Source organism: Colias eurytheme, chromosome 16 (assembly GCF_061535395.1).
Source record: "Colias eurytheme isolate Ceu_HAF_F1 chromosome 16, ilColEury1 Martin Lab GWU primary, whole genome shotgun sequence".
NCBI lineage: Eukaryota > Metazoa > Arthropoda > Insecta > Lepidoptera > Pieridae > Colias > Colias eurytheme.
Genome location: NC_142995.1, coordinates 6,567,135 through 6,593,148, shown reverse-complemented (window position 1 = coordinate 6,593,148; position 26,014 = coordinate 6,567,135). Strand labels below are relative to the sequence as shown.

The 26,014-nt window shown below is 32.9% G+C and overlaps 2 protein-coding genes and 2 long non-coding RNA genes across 4 annotated transcripts in view; 1 reads left to right on the top strand and 3 right to left on the bottom strand.

Annotated features, from left to right (window-relative positions):
• The window catches only part of Sema1a (semaphorin 1a), a 239,342-nt gene that overhangs the window by 192,367 nt on the left and 20,961 nt on the right, over nucleotides 1–26,014 (bottom strand). The window lies entirely within an intron of this gene.
• LOC149901872 (uncharacterized) lies at nucleotides 10,433–11,624 on the bottom strand. Its single transcript, XR_016457622.1, has 2 exons — nucleotides 11,491–11,624; nucleotides 10,433–10,697 (listed from the first exon to the last, which is right to left on the bottom strand). It is a non-coding gene; the product is annotated as an uncharacterized LOC149901872 (long non-coding RNA).
• Nucleotides 15,569–18,142, top strand: LOC149901871 (uncharacterized). Its single transcript, XM_090111253.1, has 3 exons — nucleotides 15,569–15,718; nucleotides 16,075–16,157; nucleotides 17,642–18,142. Exons 1-3 carry the CDS (start codon nucleotides 15,701–15,703, stop codon nucleotides 17,856–17,858), a joined length of 318 nt encoding a protein of 105 aa, XP_089967379.1. The 5' UTR covers nucleotides 15,569–15,700; the 3' UTR covers nucleotides 17,859–18,142.
• LOC149901870 (uncharacterized) lies at nucleotides 17,991–20,292 on the bottom strand. The gene is made up of 2 exons (XR_016457638.1): nucleotides 20,058–20,292; nucleotides 17,991–19,962 (listed from the first exon to the last, which is right to left on the bottom strand). It is a non-coding gene; the product is annotated as an uncharacterized LOC149901870 (long non-coding RNA).

Here is a 26,014-nt window from a genome sequence, read left to right as displayed (position 1 = left end):
GGTAAAAATCGAGAGTTGCAATCCCCTCTCTTTCCCCACTCCAGGGGGTCATTTGACTAAGTACGGCTTCGGTTCCAAAACATTATCTAGCACTCAAAAGTACTATTAAAAGCAATGCCGTCAAAAAATAATTGTTCTTTTAAATGTATACCAATAATCATCTTAATTTCATCGAATTCTTGATATAAAGAGCTGTAAGGTCATTTGACCCTGTACGGGAACTTTTTTTTTAACATGATATTGTAAAATTCAATTGTTGTATAGTATTGCCGTTCAAAAGAAACCGTTCTAAAAAAAGTTATAGAGAAATGCAAAACCAGAAATTTTGTTAAAGTTTAAACATCGTAGATTAATGAAATATAATAGTTTTCTACACTTTATCCGTTGTTTTAAATAGTATTAACATAGATAAATTAGGAAAAAACGATGCCGTACATTTTTGTGCAGACCACATCTTTTAGGCTGATGAAAGCGACGAAAGCTACAATTTTAAGGGTGCTTTATGGCCATTTGATACAGTACGGCATTAACATATTTTTACCCAACTACGGCAAAGCAAAAGGAGGGTTATGGTTGTTTACAGGTCATGTATGTATGTTCATCTATTCCCTCGTAACTTCTAAACTACTTATCAGAATTCGACAAATGACATATCATTAGAAGCGTCTGAATTGTTCACTGGATAACCAGCGACCAGCTAGCTAAAGGCTATATGGGGTTTCACAAAATCTAATGTGGCGCCCTCTAGCGGACAAAACATACAGTGTAAAAAAATAAAGTTAAGATAAATATGCAGTGTTTGGTATCATTTGAAAGCGCTTTACTTGTACATTTTGAATATGTATATATTACTAGCATTTGCTTGTGACTTTACCTGTATTCATGGACTGATTGCATATAATTCACATCTTTTCGTTCATAGCTTTTTTATTAGTTCATCAATTTAACGGAGTCCATTCCACCTGACTCCGACTTTCCAAGGTGATAATTAACCACCTCGAGCTTCTTAATATTAATGTATATTTATATTTTATTATAAAAATATAAAGCAAACATTTCGTTATATGGATGTTTTTCTTTTTCATATTTTTCCCCTTTGAACCAACGAAAATGTACGGCACATGAAAAAATATTATCTATGCATAAAATACTTTAAAAATAAATTTATTTCGTGTTGTGTCAAATGACCCCCTGGAGTGGGGAAAGAGAGGGGATTGCAACTCTCGATTTTTACCCCTTGTCCCCATGATTTTTGTACGGCGTTGCGGAATAATGGATTAAAAGCAGTATAGCAATAGTATGACACAGATGCCGTACATGGTCAAATGACCAAATTTACCCCCGGTAACTCTCGGAAATTAAATAAAAATTCCGACTTGGTGGACCACCATTTTTGTACGGCACTGAGCGGTTTCTTATTATTTTTAATGGATCTATCGATGGTTAAGAATGCCGTACAAAAATATATGACCAAAATTTACCGAGTCTACCTGTACTTTTCAATTCTCATCTGCACTCAGTTGGACAGCTTACAAGTGACGGCATAGTGATGAATCTTATTATTTTTTGCTCTGCTATCGTTCTAGATATGTCCCCTGGTGGTTCATTTGACCCATATTTTTGTCCTATGCGGGCTTGTAGTCTATTGAGCTAGTCTTGAGATGTCTCATTTGTAAAATCAAGTATAAGTGATACACTTAGCGGCAAACACGTTTCTGTTAATTACGCCTCCTTTATGTTAATTACGCATTCATCAGCGTTATTATTATTGATATTTTGTATTTGTTGTATGAGAGGTACGGTGTTTTGTACTCTATAATCTACTTATATGGCACATTTCTTAATTTAAAATGTTTTTTTATTTTTATTTTACAGCTAAATTGATTGTTTGGTTATTTTTATCAGCATCATTATAAGGTTTATCAGCATTATTATAGGCATAATTGATCCAACCAGATTTTATTAAATGTTTTAACCCATTGAGCCCCGAACGGCCAGATCCGGCCGCGACACAATAGATTTTCTATTGTGGCTGCGATTCCGGGGCCTGATGTATTAATTTAATTAAACCAAACTTAATTATTGGTCTTGTAAGAATAATAATCCATATTTAAATAATTAATTAGGTACTTCATAATATTAATAATAAAGGCCCCAAACTTTCAGCAATATTTGTGAAATTACAAAGGGAATAAATAACTCCATTGTCCTGCCAACCATTTCTTGGCATATAAATCTTTTGAACTAAGCTCATACATTTTAAATTTGTTATCAGTTATGAAGGCAACACAGCAAAATGAAAATGTCAGAACTTTTATCCGGGATGAATATTAATAAATACAATTTGAATATTTTTTTTATAAAAGACCACAGATTTTTTTTTGTTTTGAAGACAACCACTTAGAATACAAAAATGCATCACAATAATATAATTATAAACAAACATGCAATCAGCAGCAATCAGAAGCACTACTTTTACAATTAAAATATATAAAAAAGACCTATCATAAAAACAAAACATTTTTCTCTGCCATTGCTAATGTTCAGTCAAACTAATCTGAAATTGCTATCGTTATACTGTCACACCCTCATATCATCAACAAACACAATTGAAAGACAATCGAACCGCGTAAAGTGACCACAGGCCACATAAATCAGAATCACACTTACCCAGAATAAAATCCTCACTGCGTAAAGCCCGGAGCAGTAATTTAGGCACCATTTGCTTTATTTGGGCTCGGATAAACGTGATAAGGGTACTAACGGGCTATTCCTATGTGTAATTAGCTAACTGCCCCAGATAGTAATTTGACTTCAAGGAGGTTTATTATTACTTAACTACCGCTTACGGACCCAGAGGAGTTGTGGCTCAAAGAACTGAACAAACCTAATTTACTCTTTTTTGCAAAAACAACGCTGCGCGTGTACTATGACATGGTATTACAATTCAATTACCGTTATTTAAACAGATAACTGCCTGTCTCTTTTAATTTGTTTATTTTTTTTTATAAAGTGAACAAATTAGGTTGTAAACTTTATTTAAATAATAACTATGCTTTGAAAGTTTTGTTTCTTTAATATCTCAAAGGTCGTCAATTTTAAATTAATCTATTTTCTGGTCAATGAATCAACAAAAGATTTAATTGTCTGTAAATCTAAATAAAGACGAAATATTGAAAGTACCAAATGGAAATCATAGAATTTAGTTTGTATTTCTGTGTGATTGGTGTAGCTCCTGAATGTTCAATGTTCATATTACCCGGCTGATCATACCAAGTAATGATGATGATTGATAGTCGCGATTCCATACCTGAAACAAATAATTAACTTATGAAAAAAGAGAATATCGTAGATAACGATGTGTTTGATGATTTAATAACTGTAACTTAAAATTTTAGTAAAATCGAAATGATTTACACTCCAAATATTTTGGCGCTACTAAAAAAGAGTTTGTTCAATGTTTTTTAATTTAGCTGTTATAAGAATGTAATATATGAATGTTGTTTTACATAAACACAGATAAGCCCTCCTGGTGACCAGACACGTTTTTCTTTTGGCTCTCGGTGGCATATTAAAATTTTACGTCAACCTTCATCCAACGGTGACAGCGATGCCCAGAATGATCGAGTATAAAGTAGAATAAAATCCCTGTGTCATATAATTCTTTACCCTTGAGAGACCTCAGACAATACCCCTAATTAGTGCCATATGAACGTTTGATATTGTCTCAGCTCTTTCATTTGACATACGTTTAATAGCGCGATTTAATTATGCTTTCTTTTGAACAGAAAATTAGCGTTTTAATGAACGTTCTAATGTAACAAAGCTTGTGATTAATTTTGGCACGTAAAGTATAAAGCATAAAAGAGTATTGTTATAGGATTTTCGTAATAATTACTATAGTGTAAACTTTAAATTATTAATTATCTATTATATGTAACGTTTTCACTTGCAATTAAATTGATTGAACATGATCAAATCTCCAATTTTATACTCAATATGTATACCTATATAAAGTATGGCACAAATATTGTCATATAGAGAATATGTCGCATACGTATACTATGAAATAAATCAAGGAAATTTTACATTTTCCTAACCTACTAGCGGTTTCCTAATTACTCCTCCATTAATGAACACAAAACACTCTCGTCGAGACGATTAATTGAACCGAATTTCATATCCGCATCAAGTATGACGTCAACAAAGATAATAAAAACATCATCACGTCCTTATTCAAATGAGCGTTTAGGGCGTTAGTCCTTCATTTGCTAAAAACGTTCTTCTTGAATATTTCTTCGCCATCTTAGTTTGTACGTGACTCAGAAAGTTAATTAGCGAAATTACGAGATCCACTCGAGTGGATTTTTTGTTCTAGACTTGTCCTTTGCTATTCAGACACGACCATTGTGGAAAATTAAATTAACATTTGAAATAGTGAGCCTAGATAGCGCGTGGTTAGTTTTGCATTTCATATTTCATGCCGGTTTTCTTTTAATTATGAATAATAATTGGCTATACAATTATGAATTATAATAAAAGTAATGTGATTAATTATTTTTGTATTTCCATATCATTCCTTTTTGGATAATTTTTTAACTAACTCTCTCTGAACAATTTCCACTGCTTTGTTTGAAAGATTTTGAGTATAATAATAAAGCTCTTTCTGTATATAAACATCGCTTTGACGTTTTTTCAATTATTACCACAAGCAACAAAATATAAGGTCACTACTTTACAATAACTATGTTTATGTACGATTCGACCTGTCAAAACATACTATGACTATGCTAGAAACATAATATGCATTCCACCTCCTCATACATAGCGTGAGCATGCAATGCACGTCACTTGTCAGGCTCATGTTAAATATCAAATTACGAGTTCACGTTCCTACTGAATTATAATATGATAATGACGTACATTCCCGGCAGAGGAGCTAAGAACTTCGGATAATTAAGCTGTGCTTTACATATACGATTATATCGCGCGAAAAATAAGACGTGGCACTAACACGGTCTAAGAGAAGAGGCTTTTTAATATGACATTCTATGTTACATAGTTTATTATCAGGACAAAAGCAATGAAATGTTTTGTAGACCGTACCCCTCTCAATTCTAAATTGAACTGTAGAGTAAAGAATCGACTCTACATAAGGGTACAGAAAGTATAATAGTAATAAAATTGCGTCAACTACATTTGTATCTCTAACATTTTCCTGTAAGTTAAATACTCCTCCGTTCCTTCATAATCTAACGTCATTAGTATAAGAGTCCTCGTTGATAGCAATGAGATATTTGCAATTCCAACTCAATGCTTTATGAGTTTTATGTGCCATCCAATCTTTACGATATCCTTGCAAGTTGACTCTGCACGAATAATGCCTCTCGTGTTATGTAACTGCGATACTCGGATGTCTGAAGGCCTTTTTATATGCCTCTGAAATAGACATTTTATTATACACTACTCGACCACGGCTATGTCGTTTTTACGCCTCGGAGCGGCTCTCTCCAAATAAAACAAGGGAGAAAGTGCCTCTAGCGAACACGCATTAAATTTCGGATTGTAACTTTTTTCTTACTGCCGAAGTATTTATGTACTTTTATATTTCGTAAGAACAATCCATTTCAAACGTTACATTAGTTACTTGCTAAATTATACAGAATTATGTGTTACTTTGAGATTTTTGATGCCGTACCTGAATTAATTATTTTCTTATTTTAATATTTTAGCCTATTTGCATAATTATACAACGATAAGAAATATTAAAGTAAAATTGACTTATTTTCATTTCAAAAGCTTAGAATATAAATAGCAAAATATAAGTCGTCTCAACACAACAAACGTCAGAGTTTTCGTCGAAGAAACTTATCAGAAAAACTCGTATATGTTATCCCTCGAGGATTGAAAAGCGAAACATTATCAATTAAAGGTTATTGCGGTGGCCGGAGTCAGTCCAAAACTGCCTCAGCCATACGAAGTTTCGTCTTCAGATGCCAATAGTTGGCAAGACCATTACTGAGCTTATTGGCTCGAGACACGGGACCCGTCACGATCGGCAATAACTCGGATTTAACGACTAACTCCAAGTATTCCGATATCTGGAATTAATGTCGGGTGACATTGAACTGACGAGGAACTTAACTCATATGTAATGGCCGGAGAAATCATATTCTGGTAGTAAAATCTGCATATGAAAACTCTACGCCGTTTCGTATTCAAATAGCTAATTACTAAGGCATAAATCTCACTGCCTTAACTACTGGGTTACGTCTTGATGTTAAAGTATTATAGAGATATACTATCTAAGTTAAGTTTTAGAAATCTACTTCAAGGTACCTATTTTAAATTGTAAAAATACTAATAAGTAGATAAGAATATTATTTTCAAGACGTGCTGTTGCAAAAAAAAAATATGTACGAGCAAAAGGTTTGATCGCTCCTTTACAATTTTAAAAGAAATTATCTAAAATCTTTCATAATACAATTCGTAATGAAGGTAAGTGTGTCTGGTATAATTTCAAGTAACATTTTTAATACGAGCAAAAATAAAACCAAGAAAAATACGTACATATACAATGTACAATACACAGATGTGCACCGAAAAATCCAGAAACATAGTGTAATAAAAACAGAGGCTTTGCCACGTGACGTTAGTCGAGTGACCTGCGAGGGATTAAAAGTGTAATCCTCTCAGGACATCGTCTCAAAGTGAACTTACGGAAAGACAGGGTTTTATAAGCATGGTACGGAATACTGTCATAATATGAATATATTAATGTCTTGCGGTGGCGTGAATAAAAGATGCGTTCTAAACCTTACTGGGGAAATTAAATAACGTTACCTTTGGTTAATTTGGCTTATATTTAATGTATCGTGTTTATCATGGATTATGTTCATTAAATATGTGACATTTAGAAAGCACAATGGTGGTTTAATCCATATACATTAGACATAATAAATGCAGAAGTATGGAAGTGCATACGTTTCTTGCTTTTTCGCGCATAGAAAACTGATGAACTGTTTTTTTAAGCTATTCGATATGAAATACCTAAGATTATTGACTGACTTGAATATAAAACTGTATATAATTTGAAGAACGTCGAAGTAAAATAAGATTAATTTGAAACTCTATAATAGGTTTGTTTAAGTTTTGCTAAGCTTAGAACTAGATGGCGCTGTATCAAAGGAAATATGCTGAAGAAGTACAGAGTAACAGACATAATCAAATTAACATTATATCTCGTAATATCTTGTTAAATCTAGATCTATTTATTTAAACATGAAATTTGAAGTAATCTGCGAATTAAATTGACCTTAATTGTATCGTTATAAAGCGGGTAACGTATTCTAAGCCCATTTCAACAATTTATCATTGTTAGTCTCAAACTAATGAACATTATTTCACCTAATATTTATATACGTTACACATAATTTATTACATAGGTTTAATTAAGCAAATATCAAGTGTTCTACGTAATGTGATTATAGTGGGTGGAATCTAGGGACAACCTTTATACGACCTTACCAACATCTAAACAGAGAATATCGTATGAAATTGTGAAACTGTAGGGACACTTTTAAACAAAATACTTGTACGTGATGGAAATTCTCCATTTGAAATACTGGAACGTAAATTTCAGTTTGGTATGCATGAATTTAATTATTTTTTGACAATATTGTGAATTTAATTATCGTGTTTTTCAACTGGTTTCACGTATTGTGGCGATGTAATTTACGTTAACTTTAAATATAAAAATTTTGAACATAAACATAAATTTCGCAACGCAGTATTTGAGTTATATTTTTGAGACCATGCTAGTAAATATATAAATCTTCCGTTTAAAAATGATCTTGTTATCTAACCAATAACAAACCATAAACAGCAATAAATAAAACAAACAATACAATTTTTGACAAATACGACCTTTTATTAATAACTTTTATGTTTAAGGGTGCTATAACAGATTTTTAACAAAAACCGCTATTTTACGGTACAATTTTAACTCAAAGCACTTACACGTGAGAACAAAGTAATATCTTAATTTAAAGATAATATATTCAGTTCTACGATCATCTTATAAAAATTGTACGACGTCATACAAAATTGTCACTGAAATACGATTTTCCCAGCACAATGATGGCATAAAATGCAAAAAAATGGGGTCTAAACCGGTACACTTTTAAGAAAATTAAAAGCCTAATCTATCTTCTTACCTACAAATTATTGAGGGATATATAGTCCTTTATAGATTGTGATAATTTTTTTGTATCTAAATCAAAATTTTATTTCAATTATAAGCTAAATTAAAAATACTTGTCGATTTCTTCATACATTTTGCTCTCGCGGGTCGTCAGACCGCGCTCAGAAGCGCTCTTGGAAGGACGGGTGTATCGCTCCTCGTCCCAAAAATAAAAACGAATTAGAAAAAGATTATTGTGCGTATACTGTCGTTTTCGTGATTTGAAATATTTGATACTTTATAAGAGTAAACTGTATAAGTTTCATATTCCAGTTATTTGTAATTTAAAATTATGTTTTAAAAATTATGTTGACTGAGATCCTCTTTTTTTATGGGTTGTTGAACGGATTGGTGGGGTAAAGCAATTTGACAAAACTTAAATCCAAAATGGCGCCGACGAAAATTTGCCATCTTTTCGTCATGGGTGTCATTTTCATGGTTTTTGGGGTAGCTATTAACTAATATGAGGTCAAAACTAAAATCCAAGATGGCGCCGACGAAAATTTTACATCTTTTCGTCATGGGTGTCATTTTCATGGTTTCTGGGGTAGCTATTAACCAATATGAGGTCAAAAATAAAATCCAAGATGGCGCCGACGAAAATTTTACATCTTTCCGTGATGGGTGTCATTTTCATGGTTTTTGGGGAAGCTATTAACCAATATGAGGTCAAAAATAAAATCCAAGATGGCGCCGACGAAAATTTTACATCTTTTCGTCATGGGTGTCATTTTCATGGTTTTTGGGGTAGCTATTAACCAATATGAGGTCAAAAATAAAATCCAAGATGGCGCCGACGAAAATTTTACATCTTTTCATCATGGGTGTCATTTTCATGGTTTTTGGGGTGGATATTACGCAATATGAGGTCAGAACTAAAATCCAAGATGGCGCCGGTGAAAATTTGACATCTTTTCGTCATGGGTGTCATTTTCATGGTTTTTGGGGTAGCTATTAACTAATATGAGGTCAGAACTAAAATCCAAGATGGCGCCGGTGAAAATTTGACATCTTTTCGTCATGGGTGTCATTTTCATGGTTTTTGGGGAAGCTATTAACCAATATGAGGTCAAAAATAAAATCCAAGATGGCGCCGACGAAAATTTTACATTTTTTCGTCATGGGTGTCATTTTCATGGTTTTTGGGGTAGCTATTAACCAATATGAGGTCAAAAATAAAATCCAAGATGGCGCCGACGAAAATCTTTGTTATTTTATTTTAGTTTACTTCTTTATTATTAAGAAAATTACACCTATGACGAAAAGATGTCAAATTTTCGTCGGCGCCATCTTGGATTTTGGTTTTAACCTCATATTCGTTAATAGCTACCCCAAAAACCATGAAAATGACACCCATCACGAAAAAAGTCAAATTTTCGTCGGCTCTATCTTGGATTTTGGTTTTAACCTCATATTCGTTAATAGCTATCCCAAAAACCATGAAAATGACACCCATCACGAAAAAAGTCAAATTTTCGTCGGCGCCATCTTGGATTTTAGTTTTGACCTCATATTTGTTAAGAGCTACTCCAAAACCTTGAAAATGACACCCATGACGAAAAGATGTAAAATTTTCGTCGGCGCCATCTTGGATTTTAGTTTTGACCTCATATTGGTTAATAGCTACCCCAAAAACTACCCACACTTGCAAATGTGTTTGCTTAGGAAAAGTTCAGATTTAAGAGTATCCTAGGTAATGTGTTATGTGACGAATACCTATAATTTATTTCATTCCGACTATTTTTCGGAATAACATACATTTACTAAGAATTGTATACAATGCCGGATTTAATACAGTGCCGGTAACATCATATGTATGATAATAATTCTACATTTCTTAAAAAGCTTTGATATTGTATACAATTCAAAGATTTTTATTCAATGAAATGTCCGTATTTAAGCAAAAAGGAACCACCCAGCAAAAACGCACTTCTGAGATATCAAAGGATTTACAAAAACATTTGCAGCTCTGTTAGATGAAGTAAAATTAAAATTTATTTTATTTAAATTCATTGATAAATTACTTATTTAAGTATGTGTATATAAATTTTCTCTGAATATTCATAAACTTTCTAGATAATTAAGAAAATGTGCATGTGGTTCCTTTTAACATTTATCAATTGATAGGTTTTCTCTTATACAAAAAGGAACCACATCCCAGGGATTTCATGATATAAATGAAACTATGTATTTATAATATCGTAATTAAAGCTTTAATTAATAAAATACATAAAATAATACTTATATAGGACGTTTATTCGACGTTATCATCAAATTGGATTTCGAAATCCACCGTGTCTAGTCCATCTATGTGGTCTTCTTTTGCATCATCACTAATGAGACCGTTATAAAAACTGTGCATCTTGTGGAATGAGATGTAATATGGACTGAATATCGCTAGAAGGTGAAGAAAGCTTCTCCAGAGGCAGCGACGTATAAGGTTCTTCGTTATCTTCTGTAATAAAAAGAAAAAAGCTTTAAATCAAAATAATAAAGCCGCGTGGCTTTTATACGTAGGTAGGTATATGGCGACAGCAAAATATTATTAGTTCTTATAAAGCCGTGTCCCTACTAGACGACTAAGTATGTTGTATGTACATGCGCCATGTACAAAAAACTGGCTAAGTGCGAGTCGGACTCGCGCAACGAAGAGGTCCGTACCATTATCTATAAAAACGCCAAAAAAATCACGGCTTATTGTATGGGAGCTTCTTAAATATTTATTAAGCTATTGCATAGCTTCTATCGCGGGCCTTGAGCGCGGGGACCGAATCGAGAAATTCCGTTACGAAAAAACCTCACTCCGACGGGCTCGGAGGTGTGGCTTGAAGGCATGCTATGCAATAGCTTTACCGCGGCAGTCCCCGAGTGCCACACGTCTTTTTTATTCTGTTTTTTAGTATTTGTTGTTACAGCGGCATCAGAAATACATCTAAACATATTTTACCAAAATAGTAGGTAGGTACCTAGATCATCGACAGTTATTTTTAAAACGGGGTTTAGACTTTAGTAGTTTCATCTCACAATGACAGATGAATCGTAACAAAATGACTCTTAATTCGACTTGCCTTCGTGAACAACGACATTGTCGTTAAAATACGTAAATCCACAGAGGATTCCTCTTGTACTTACTTAATGAACTATCTTCTTAAAATCACACCACAATCGGGAATGAATCAAAAGTGGATAAAGCGTACCTGCATCTCAGATTCAATAAGTACTTATATGCATTAAATAAAACTACTTACCCGTTGTATCTTCATTATTATCTTCGGTGTTCGTCTCCAATGCTTTTCTTACCCATTGCTTGCTTATTTATTTATTACTAAACATTTTCACATTTAATTTTAAAGGTAATAATTAACAAAAACAATAGAACTTACTTCGCGGAGGAAAAAAACACCGTCGCGTATTCGAACTACTTCGCTGAATGTCACCTATATTGACAGATGTTCGACGTTTTACTTAAAAAATCGGAGTTTTGCACTTAAGTAATTAAATACGTTGTTTAAAGATGAGAAGCATTGTAACAAGTCAAGGCATTTGGTTCCATATAGCGATGATGGTTTTCAGAATGTTTTACAATATTTATTTATGCATAATAGAACCGAATGCTTGTGGTTTTATTTTGCAATAAAAAATTACAATTAAATTATGTATTTATTTTACGCATAACCATACCACAGAAACCTGGTTCCATTTTGTGTATTAAAAATAATTGTTATTAATAGAAATATGTGTAATGTATAATGGTACCAAGTAGGTGTGGATCTGTTTTGTATAAAATGACATGATAGTAATATCGTTTATTTGTTTGAACAAAGCAGTCCCGTGGTGCTGTGGTTCGGTTTTGCTTAATATGGTATTATTCGTTGTTGCTGGTGGTTCCTTTCTGCTTTTAGTATACCTTGTTTCCAACGTAAAAATCATGTGGTTCTTGTTTGTATAAGAATTTAGACCACTTTTGGATGAGTATTCTTCAATAAAAGCAAAAAACGAAATTTGTCGAGTGGTTCCATTTTGCATAAATACGGACAAATAATGATGTAAAATAGTCACACTTTTTTAAGTTGTTTGAATATACTAACATACTTATTAGGATCGTACCTACTAATAAAAGTAACAAAATGAATTTTTAAAGTTCCTAGTAATCTTCTGGAATCAATTTCAATAAAAATACATAATATCAAAAATTAAAAATAATATCAAGTATGAAGATGGTCTATAAAATGGAATGCGCTCTGTTTACGTGAGCGTGATATTGCCGCGAACAAAGTTACGTCGTTAGATACCTAAATTTGAGTAACGCAGATTTGTGACAGCGTCCTTAATGTGTCAAGTAAACTTTGATATTTACGTCTTTTGGCTAAGTTTGTATGATGTTTATAAAGATACGAAAAGGACTTCTCGGTAAGCATATAAAACTTTGTGATGGTGTTTACTACGAGCTTCGAAAGGTTTATATGTTAGCCGTTTACAACTTCATAAAAAACACAATACATATAAACTACATAACTTTTGTGAGATTAACAAGCTGACATAAGCAAACAGTAACTAACATTAACTATAAGAAATCAGAATTATAAAATTATGTATCCAGTTACATAAATCAATATTAATTTCGTCCAAACATTGGCCAGACATGTTATGAATACCTCCTTATTTTCGGATGCATCTATCTATTGCCTATCTTGAAGAACATAATTTATTTTTAATCATTTACAGAGTCGTTTTTTGAACTTTTATTCCGTAAACATTTTCATTGGGATAAAATACAGGTTAGTCTAATCCATACTTAATATTATAAATGCGAAAGTAACTCTGTCTGTCTGTCTGTTACTCAATCACGCCTTATCTACTGAACCAATTTGCATGAAATTTGGTAGAGATATTTTGATACCCGAGAAAGGACATAGGCTACTTTTTACCCAATGACATAGGATAGGTTTTATCCCGGAAGTCCCACGGGAACGGGAACTATGCGGGTTTTTTTTTTTGACTGTGCGGGCGAAGCTACGGGTGGAAAGCTAGTATAATATAAAGGCTGATCTGACGTTTCATGAAAAAGTGAAAAATGTTTGAAATAAAAGGGTCTATTTATAACCTACTCTTGAAACACCCTTGACCTAAATTTGGCGACAATAAAAACTACTAAGAAATCTGTCTCCAATTTACTTAACAAGTTCTTCGAAAATAGAACCTACACCACGTTGCGTGTAGAGCAGAAAAACAGGAATTTACATAAAAACCCATCGTATAAACGTCATTATGGATATATTACATGACATTATACGTCAAATTTTGCCAAAATGGAGAGCGATCGGGCATCACAACATAACTTCCCGTTATACTGATGTTATAATAGTTCTAATATAAGACCCTCTGGGGAAATTTGTTTGATCGGTCTGATATTATGTATTAAGTGTTCTAGTCGAAATGTGTTACCGTAATTTAATAAAATATAGCTATACAAAGCTTTTTGCATGAGTAACCTGTATAATATAATGTTTATAAATATTTTGAATATAATATGTGTTATGTGAGTTTTCTCCCTGTACCATACAACTAAGACTCTACTAAATGCAAAGGCGACTGCAAGAAGTTTCCGTAGTATTCTATCAGTTTTATAATTGAAAAACATTAAATATATTGCCTCACTAAAACATGTTCTACAAGTATTTATTAACGTTTATTAAATAAATCAACTCAATGAAGTCCTAAATCGCCAAGTCGCTTGTGCAATACCAGACGTTTCTCGACATACATATAATATTCATATAAATAATATAGCAACCACTACATTCAACTGTTCAAACATACCAAATATAATGAAACGCTGTGATACACACACGGATAATTAAACAACTAGCTAATCGATTGTAATGAAATATTAACTCGTGGACTAATTTACTAAATGCAGTGCTACTGATAAATATTATTAGCTATGAAACTGCCGCTCTTTCCTACTGTTCCGTAAATTATAATGAAGTTAGGGAAAATTATGTAATCATGCTTTGAACTAAGTAAATTGATTAGTGCTAAACTATACAGAGTGGACACATACGATTGACAGAATCGGGAGTTTGTTTATAAACACAATAATTATTATTGTAGAAGATAGAGTTTCTAAACGTACCAAAGATAATTTCAAATTTCAATTAAAGTATAAGTAAAAGTAGACCAGAAAACAAACCATGTGATTCTTATTCTTAACGATATAAGATTGTACAGGAAAAAGTTAGATATTTATAAAATTCGTTTTCCCAACATCAGTTTTATTAGAACCTATTACTTCACTCTTAATGTAAGCACTTTTTTAGATGTAAGTACTTAAAAATGAATTAAAGATATCAGTAACAGTATAAATTATTGTAATTACATAGTATCAATTAAGTAATTAAATCGCAATTCTGATACTTATGTAATTTTAATGCTCTCACCTAATGCATACATGAATCCAATATTGGTATCTAATACCTAACAATGGCCTAGACCGATACACTTTTATCATTTTACCAATTTGTAGCTTATGAAAATCCACCATAAATGTTTAATTGCAGCCATATTAAATAGATTTTAATCACGATACTAGAATGGAAATGTGTTCTTAATAAATACAGAATCATTATTCATTCATAATATCCATAATGATGATAGATGTTTATTAAAAAAAAGTTATTGTAGTAAACTCGATACACTGGTTTATTATGAATACAGAAAAGCGGGTCGGAATAATCTCGAGCGTTTTACATAGAAATGTGATGTTATAAAGTGATAACAGTTTTTACAAGAAAATACATGGAATAAAATTGTTATGACTTTGTGCCGAGAAAACTTTTCTTTTGCATAGAAGTTAGTATTGTATCGTAGGTAACGGCAAAGCGATGTGTTTAATTGGAAATCTATACTTGTTTGACTATTAAATTAATGCATTTGGGACCGATAATAAGGTAATAAAGGATGTTTAATTAATTTAGTTCTATACCTAATTTCTTGATAAAAAAAGTAATAGTTTTTATTAATGACACTCAATTTCCACGCATTATAAAATCAAACACTGTGAAACAAAACAACAAATAAAATATTATTTAAAATGGGTCTCTCAATCAATGTCATACGCACTCAAATTTTGATGCGCTCTTAATTTGAATTGATGCACTGGCCATACCTATAACTATTCAACAATTAAGTCAATCGACCATAAAATATACAAATGAGCATTTCACAATATTCGTGTCCTTATATATCCCGCGTGAATGAACAACTGAGACTTAACCCAAATTGCAACGGCCTTTCTAGATCATTGAATTTATGGATTAACCCTTGCTTCTGGAGTGTTCACAAAACCCCAATAGTATTGCAAGGAGCAGGCAGCGTGACGAAGGTCTTGCACAACCGTAGTAGATATTAACCGATGCGCATACGCATCGTCACACACGCAATCAAGCAACCGCCGAAATGTACCGCAACATCGCTGTGAGTACTCGCTATTGTATAATACGTGATTGATATAAGATTGAATATAATTGTTATGTTTTGATTAGTGGTTTAGTGAAAAGATAAGACTACAGTAGAGTTATCAAGTAATATAGAGTTTAATCCTACCCGATATAAGATTTAAAAGAAGAAAGAAGACAGTTGATAAATTAATTGTCTATAATTTCAGATTTAAGACACATAGGTATCCAAACCTGTGCTCCTGATTAACTTCTCGAACATCATAGTATTGGGAGCAAAATTTAACATTCCTTATTTAAGCTCTCAAAGACGTAATATTCATAAATAGGCAAATAACATGACGTTATAAATATTGATTGTATTTTTTGTTACAGTTAGTTTTGGCCGCCATAGTCACCAGCCATCTGTGCCTTGCTAACCCTGTGCCAGATCCCACATTTGGAACTCACAGAACACAGTAAGTTTTATATAAATTAGTGTATATTAATAGAAAACATGTGGAGACACTAGGAAGTACAGTGGATTTCATTAATAACGACCTCGGTTGTAACGACCTTTCGGTTATAGCGACGTCGAACTTACGTCCCTAGAATTTGAAGCATACTTTCGTATAAATCCATTCGGCAATAGCGACTCCGGATATAACGCCTAATTCGGGTATAACGACTTGTTTTTATGAACTATTTGGGACAGATTCCTAGAAATTCATTGCGGATATTGAGACGGAGTCGGCAAAGGCGCAAAGACTCATTCATCAACTTTAACTATTAAGCTTGTATTATGTAGGAATGTAAACAAAGGATAAGAATCTTTTGTTTACATTCGCAGATGGTCAAGTGATTTGTTTCTGTGTAGGATTACTTAGCACGTGCATGAAGTTAAAATTATGAATCAGTTACGTATCAATTTCCAGTGAGTAAACATCGTTTCTTAAACTTGTGAACATGGCTCCTAGACGTACATTTACTGTTAAAGAAAAAGTGGATATCATTTCGAGACTGGAAAATGGTGAAAACAATGTTGATCTGTGTAAACAATTTGGGGTTTCTCATTCTACAATATCAACGATGTGGATATAGCGACCTCCGGATATAGCGACAACATTAAAGTGGTCCCTCCGCCGTCGCTATAACCGAAATCCACTGTAATTAGATGTGAAGTACTCGCTCTATATGTGTTGTTATTATCTCGATGTTTCATTGATTTTGTACAAATTATGAATTTTATTGTTTCAAGAAAAATGGTACCTGGTTTCACACTTATTCTTAGTGTTTAGAACCGACAAACTTTCCGGTTTATGCTCATATCATGAATTTAAAGTTTATGTAGAGTTAATAAAGTAAAGAAATAATTCCTACATAAAATATAAAACTGAAAAGTCACGTGAATTTTTGGATGAAAATTTTGAACAAATAAAACGTTATCAATGTGTTGTAGTCAGTCGGCTAAAATAAACGAATGCAAACAATTCGATTAAACACAAAAAGGGATTTGGAGGTTTATTAAGCTCTCCATCGCAATATTGTTGGCAAAACGTATAATTTACCAACAAATAATGAATTCTAAATGGAACAAATAATAAATATTCGGATTGATAGATCGGATTTCTTTTGCAAAACGGCTTTTCGCAAGTTTCTATGCGACAATGTATTTGTGTCGTATAAATTTGCTTTATATTTTTATTCATTGAGTTTTATCTTACCGCATGAGTTGATAAATATATTATATTCGTCTTATCCATTCGGATGCGTTCAATACAATACAATATTTATAATACAACGGAGAAAAATAAATTAAGGAAACAAATGTTTGTTACTTGAATTAGTTAATCGCTTGCTCATAAATTAAATTTTACCATTCAGTTCTCCTTCTCCATATTTTCAATTGTGACGTCATAATCATCAACATATTAGCTATATCTTATTCACTTATTCCTTCCAGCATCAGGATTCACGTCCCATCCGAAGTGCATACAGTCCACCACCACCATGTGGAAACCGTGCCCGTGGTGAGAGAAGTGCCCGTGGTACACACCGTCCCTGTCATCAAGCCTGTACCTGTGTACAACACTGTACATGTCCCCGTTGTGAAGACAGTGGCCATCGAAAAACCCGTCTTTGTTCCCGTCAGAGAGCACTACAGCAGCTACTTACATTGATCTACATACTTAGGGCCTTAGTAATAAACGTTTTTAATCCAATGTTTTATCCCTTTCACTCCCGTGCTGGGGACAAAACAATGTCTTCTTACCAATGGTAATAAAGTTTATTATTAAGGAAGTTAGTACTCGTCAAAGCTTTAATAGATAGTTAATGGTGACTGATGATGATGAAGCGGAAAAGATTACAGTAATTAGAAATAATTATTGTGATCTCACGACGATCTCAGTGAATAGTCACACTCTTGGTAGATTAAAAATAAAACATTAAAGTTTGGATTTTTTGTTTTTTGTTTCATTGCTCTAACCTTAATTATTAAGACCACAGATACAAGTTCATATTATATATTGTCCATTGTAACTGCCTTACATATATTACGTGCCATCTATAGATACGTAATACAATTGCACACTAACCAGTCTGAAACTCTTTTTTAGTAATCCACGCATGAATGATAATAAAATCAGATCACTAAGTAATTTTTGCATACTCAAACAAAAGAGGCAACGATAATTCATATTTTATTGCATTATTACATCTGTAATAATGGATATAAATATTTCATGTTTTAAAAAAAATAGTTAAACCAGAATTTTAATGTTTTAAATTGTTTTATTTGAATTATGTTTAAAACAAAAAGGTCATGTAAGTAAAAAAAATCGTATCAGCTCTTCATAAAAATGGACACGATTCACAAATTTCTATCATAATGAAAAATATCGACCCTCAATTTGATAAAATATTCTGTGTGTTTAAGGACTTTTTACTAACAAACAAATATTACCGTAATCAAAATAACACTTACACCTATTATTTAAAAGGTACTAATAATATAGCAATTACATCCACACTGCAAAGAGTTAAATTATCAAACATATCATTAGGGAAATGGACTTAGGTCAATAAAAGTACACCTGTTGGTCATTAGCTGGTTAACAAAACTATAACCGTGGTATAAACTCGCTCTAGCACGTAATTAAGCTAATGCGTTTATTACTATTTTATTTATCATTAGACCTTTTCAATCTCATTAATTTGATATGCAAAAGCGATATGGTATAATTATTTTAAAGTTCTAATTTGTACCTTTATGATAATTACTTACGTACAGAATTTAACATAATTGATATTATTCGCAGAACTATTCACGGCCTTAATTGTACAAACTGTAAACCTAACTATAACTAGGACCTACAAGAAAATTCAAAATAATACTTTTTATTGAAATTATCATTCCAAAAGAAAAAGATGCACAGGAAATTATCAGAAAATGTTTACGAAAACATAGCTATTTTACTGAAATTAAAAATTATGTTATTTTGTATAATATGGCCAAAAGTAAATACGTCGTCAGTATCACATACGCAATAAGATATAATATGGTGAAAAAACATCAATTAGGTACATAATGTAACTTGGATATATGTTAGGCACGTTATACGAGAGAAACAACAAACATCATCGACTGTTACAACCCACTCGTAGCAACAACAATACAATAAATACGTAAACTTGTCTCGTTCAAAGTATTGGTTTCCACAAAGGCAGCAAACATCAATTTTCAAAAGAATCAATAATGTAAGTCAACATCGCTACAGCTCAAACAATTCGTACTGCGGATAGTCAAGTTTCGGAAGGCCAAGCCTCGAGGGAAGCAATCGTCACGCGTCTGCCAACCACGCGATTATTTATTCAGTAACTAATACTACACTTGACACACATCACGTTTCCTATATCGTAGCTTGCACGTGACGTCGGCGTATAAAATGGAGGTACGGGACGGCCAAAACAAAGGACGCCTTGTAAGTGAAGTACAATATGAGACACGTAGTAGTAGCGGCGAATGGGTTTTATTCTGTCACTAGTTATAAAGAATCGTGTACGGAACCATGAGTCCTATAATATGGCGTTTACACGTGCGCTTATTTCTATACGCTCTTTAAAACTAAATAGGTCGTCATTTTTCAGACTTGTTTTATCTGACTTCTTTTGAACCGTCCTGATCACGATCGTATCGCACACGTTTCTCAATCAGCTGCTTTTTGTTCTTAGTTTCCTCAATTTATGCACACATGCTAGAATTACGAAGCTTTTTGTCGTTACCTGTAACAAAGAGATCCTTCGTTAAACATAACTTCATCGTTAAAAACTAAATTTATATATGACCAAAAAATTTAATCCTTTTTTTAAATACACACATAGACATGTTATCCAAAATGAATGTCATCTATGCATGGCTCTAGGCCCCGTACAGCTGGCACAACGAAAGCATATCCATTAGCATCGTACAGCGCTCACAGTTGGCCATTTCGCTATAATTACTTCAGTCTTGTACTGAATATCAGTGTGAAAATGGTCGATACAGCGAGCCTCATTGTTTATACGCGTTATCGCAATTTGCAACGGGCGGCTATCGGCATGTCGGCTATTGTGCTTTTGTCAAAGTGGACAGCCATTTTGTTTGCACGCATCCCGTTACACAAAGTAATGGACTAAGGCTATAGGCATCACATTTCGAAATATGATTCTGTGTGAGTGCACATAGGCCTGGATATATAGTTGGTACTTTGAAATTTGAATAGGAATTAGCTCTAATCTATTGTTTTCTTTTATTTATAACTTTGTCTCAAAAGTAAAGTTAGATATAACTAAGAGAATAGAGTAAGTACCTATGAGAGTCTTGTTCTCTTACTTCATATCAATATCTAGTATAATTTATAGAATATGTAGAGCCTAGCATAGAACTTTAAATGAACATGCCTTACCATAAGATTAATAATTAGGTCACTGTAGATTCATAGTTAAATAAAATAAATTTCCAAATAAAGAAATAATGAAGTGCACAATATAATTAAGGTGAATTTAAACACGTCAAGCTGCGATTGATTTACGAACAGTTGAATTTCAAGTAATTAACTCTTTTGGCAATTCATTACTTGCGATTATGTTGTTCATTTAAATAAATGGTTAACGATTTTGTAATGCAATTAAAAAGCAGTAGGAAAATAGTTTATTTATTACATCGCTGTTTATATGACGAAAAATAATAAATAAATTTATTTGGATTCATAACTAAATTTATCGGTAACTATTTCATAAATGTTTATATAGGTAAATATAATGTTTATATAGGTAATTTTAAAGAAAAAGCCAATGAACCATCGAAAATAACCTAACAAAAATCTCGATATTGGTTGTATAACGGCTTATAATGGTAACAAATGAAGCTTTTAATGAACACTGACAGGAGTAATCCTGCCATTTTTTAAATATAGTATAAAATGAGGATCCATTTTTATCCCTCACGACCGGACAGCGTCGGACTAAAAGCAAAAACTTTCATAATTAATGAAGTGAAATCATGCGATACGATGTGGAACACCACATGATTTTCGGAAATTATTGCCTGAATAAAGTTTTTAAATTATTCAGCGCTATCCCAATTAATAATTATACATTCCGACGGCCTTTTCGTTTCCTGCGTACTGCAGCTTCGGACTGCTTATTTGTGTTCACGTAATAAGGTGGTGAATTGATTTAAATATAGGAGAAAATCAGAAATCAGAACCATTTTAAACAATATTTTCGCTTACAGATAGTTAATATAGTAGGTATACTAAATAATAACATAAGTTTAACTTTTATTATAAAAAAAAAATAATTAGTGTTCCACTCGACCGATTTTTGTTGTTGCTGCCCGCCTGAAATTCTCATTTTATGCGAATGGCGTCGCAGTAGTGACCTAGCAAATTAATAATCAAGTTCTATAATTACTGCTTTTAGATATTTTTTAATTTATTGAAAAATAAAATATTTCACAATATCAAATAAATATACGTATCTATAACATCAAAGTATACGAAAAATCCATTCCCAAAAGAAGCTGTTTTATATCAGTAAAATATCAACATGTATATTCCAACTCATTGAAACTTAGTTAACGAAATAATTGGCGATAGAGAATCAGTTTGTTCCCAGTTACGTCAGTTTCTTGTATCGGACGTCTTACCGATAATCCAATACTAGTTGTGCACTTGCGCCTGCTAAACAATAATCAGAAATCCTAACCAAGATTGCGGTCGAAAGTTAGCCATAAGTTAACTAACTCTGAGAACATCTCAAAGCCGCAAATTATTCGCCAAACTCGCCCACTTGCATTTATAAGTATACCGATACGACCGAGATCGTTGTTTTGGAATATTATTTTCATTCAAGAAATAACATGAAATAAAACATAACCAGTTTATTTTTAAACTATAACGCAATGAGTCGATGTATACTTTAAATATTTTTCCTATTATTTGAACATATTCAATTTAATAAGAAAGGGAACGGTCATATTATAGTATTTTATGGGTTCAAAAATATTTTTGTCTAGACAGTATTCAAATGACAACCTTAAGAAATTTGCTATCCACAAAAAGCGTTATAAATCAAGCTTATTTTAACATAATTATGAAACTTATAAAGAAAAGATCAATTAGGAAGATTAGTTGGTCTCCGATGTGACGTCATAGCAAGCAAGGGGGAAGGGTGGTCGTGGGGTGACGTGTCGAAAACGCACAATATCTCTTTCATTCTTGGTTTACGCCTGCGGGTATAGGGGGACCTCCCAGAAATTAAAACCCTGCCATACGGATGAAACAAAATTCAAGGATAGAGAACACATTTAGCGTTTTAGTGCGGCTTTTAGTGCGATTCGAAGTGTCTCGATATGTGCAGTGTTTAGAGAACATTGTGAAGGGTATTTGCAGTTAAATGACGCTGTTCTTGCAAAGTCTGCATTTATATTAAAGGGATGAATGTCTTCTACTATGCATACTAAATAAAAGTATTATTATTTTCTCCTAATAAGTTAAAATTTCTAAATACGCAAACATAACATATAAATACAATCCATATTGCATAAAAAACATTCAGGCGACCATATTTCCGCCGAATTTCATTTTCTTTCGTTCATATTTCAAAAACGATAAAAATGTCATTAATGAATTTCAATAAAGATCCTCCTCAAGATAAGTGGAAACTTTTTGTGGCTGGCTTACTTGATTAATTACTTCAATTCTTTCTAATCTTATCCACAAACTCAAACAAAATCGCAGATTCACGAAAATTAAGTCAATTATTATTAAACAAACAGAAAGAGCCTACCATCTACCTATTTAATACACGACTCAAGATTTATCCGGACAGAATCTATACATTAACTTCAAAATAGCCTCATAATATTATCAGGACTTTTATCCATGCGGACATAAGAGTTAAAGTCTTCGCCAAGAACACGCTCAGGACAAATTGCTTAACGTTTATGAATAGGATAAAACTTTTATTAGCCCATACAAAACAATGATAACAAATCGATGTTATCAGCGCAGGAAGTACGAAGCTTAGAAGATATAAGCTGCCATAAAACTGGGCTCAGGAACGAGATGGACCAATTTAGCGTATTTAACTGCTATCTTCGTTGAGATAGCGCACTGGGAATTATTAGTCTAACAAAATTGCGGGTGATTTTTCTCGTCTAAAGTTATTTACGCGATTGTATCTTTACAAAAACGTCTCAATTCAACTAACGAACGCTAAATCACCCTGGATTCAGCGAGATTTGTTTTAGACCCTTATTTGTTTGTGATTCAAAGTTATGTAACCGAGCTCGGATGAAAGATGCTTGATAAATATTCTTCATTTAAATAGAACCAATTAAAATATAGCTTCCTATGTACATTATTGAACTTTAATAATTATAATCTTTAATAGAATTTTATTCCTAATAGAATGTGCTTAAAAATAAACAGATAGCGTGAAGAAAAACACTAACATTATTACAAAGAAACAAGTGAAATCGGAGCTCAAGAGTCGCTTTGAAATTCTTTGTAAAATAATACCATTAAAATGTCGTAGAAAAGGACTGAGTAAACGTTGAAAACAAACAAATATTGTACGACGTGGGTGTGGCGAAATACGGGGTGTGGGCCAGTCAATGACCTCCACGTAATGAGTATGGTTTAAGTTCTAATTAAAAATTACGTGCGATTTAAAATACGCGAGCATGCGGGTTTGTGAAACATTTGTTAAATAAATTGTCCTTTGAATTTATTCCGCATGAAATATGTTAAGACTTGGGGTTGAGTCGAAAAAAGTATAAGTTCATGTCATGTTTTTTCGTTTGTCACAATCCGGTCGTGCTACGTGCTACGCTGTTTTCGTAAATTTTTAGTATGAAATATTTGTTTATTGTTTGACGCTTAAACAATTATTTATAGCACGCCACCGATTTAAGTAGTACATAGATGTAAATTAACATAATCTATATACATAAAACTCAAAGGTGACTGATATAGTGATCTATCAACGCACAGCCCAAACCACTGGACGTATCGGGCTGAAATTTGGCATGCAGGTAGATGTTAGGACTTAGGACGTAGGCATCCGCTAAGAAAGGATTTCCCGAAATTCTTGCGGGAACGGGGAAAAACGGGGATGCACGTACAAAGTCGTGGGCGGAAGCTAGTATGACATAATATTTGAATGATAATTTCAACAAAAACTCTCACTAATTTATTGCCTATTACAGTTTATATTCGATTCATCTCTAATTCTAAACCTATTTCACTTCGTATTAATTTAACGTTAATCATCTCTCGTATTGCTAACGATTTGAAATAAATCGTAACATAAATATAGAATGGTTCTTCATTGTGGTGTAAGGCTGCAACTGACTCACGGTTCCGCCGCCTAATGAAGCGCTTCCGTCACCATGCCCGGGACGTTCTGCATTCAATTTTAATTGTTCTTATATCGCACTTCGGAATAAACTGCGTACTGCATTTATTATATAATTATCTTTTAGAAATACGAGTCGTTGAAAACTTTTAAGGATTAATTATTAAGTCAGCCCACATTGACTGCGCATGGACGCAAAATAATAATGAGAACATGATGAAGAATAATGAAACAAAGTTAATATTGTAATTTTTACCCTAAATATAAATTTGACATTCTTGTTATTAGATTATGAAAAAGAGATACTTTTGGCTGAAAAATAAGTAGATGTTCTTACATTGTTTTAAGAAAAATCTATCGCACGTATAATATATTTTCTGCTTGGCACACAGACAGTCTGACAGTTGCTTTCTCATATTTTATATTATGATAAATGTACAAACGCTTCATAAACAAAGAAATAGGCTTTTAAATGCTAACCATACTAAGTATTTTATCCGGTACTACAGAATTTAATTTAAGTATATAAGAATTAACCACTTGGCTACGTTCCACAAGATGCACATATGTAAAGACAAATTAATTTTCATCCAACACTAGCTAGCATCTGTGACTTTATCTTTGCTTTATTAAAATTATCATTTACAAGAGCATACATATAGGTATCACAGCACTTCCAAAATCATCGAACTTTTTGCATTTAAACTTCGTAAGCTTTATACATTTCTGTAATGAGGCTTTCGTTATTTCTCTACATCTTAACTACAAGGACATTAACCAAATATGCTAATGCCCAAAAGTTTGGTCGGTGTTGACATTGCGTGACAAACAAGCAATAAAGTTAAAATGTCGCGGTAATAATATTAATTAGGAGTGTATTGTTCTACAAGATTTTCAGTAATAACTTAGTAATTAACTGCGAACGGATTAGAGTTGTAATCTGGCTTGACACCGTATCACACTTAGCCGCCTTGGCGGTATGGTAATTGGTTGAAGTTGTTGATGATTTACAACTAATATTATCGCCAAGTTTCGAGGAGTTTGATTAACATCATAGCACCTATTAGACCGGGAGATACTGACACAAAATTTCGAGTCATTTGTAACAAGGATGGCGGTTCTACAGGGGTTTTAGTACGCAATGACAAAAAGAAAAATGATGGTGTGAACGCTGGTACCGGTGGCTTAGTCGCGTGGGCGTTTGTCGAACTCGTCGGAAAAATAGCGAAAGTCAAACGATTTGTAACACAAAAATTTTAGAATTTACCGATAGCCCATAAAAAAGTAGTAGGCGGTAGTGTCATGCCATACTTTTCCGGTGTGACTTACAGCCCGCCATACCGATGCGAATGTGTTGATTTAAATAAAACAATCATTCAACCATTTGTACCAGGCTAACTTTTGCACAGGTAACTATCGTCGTGCAGCCATT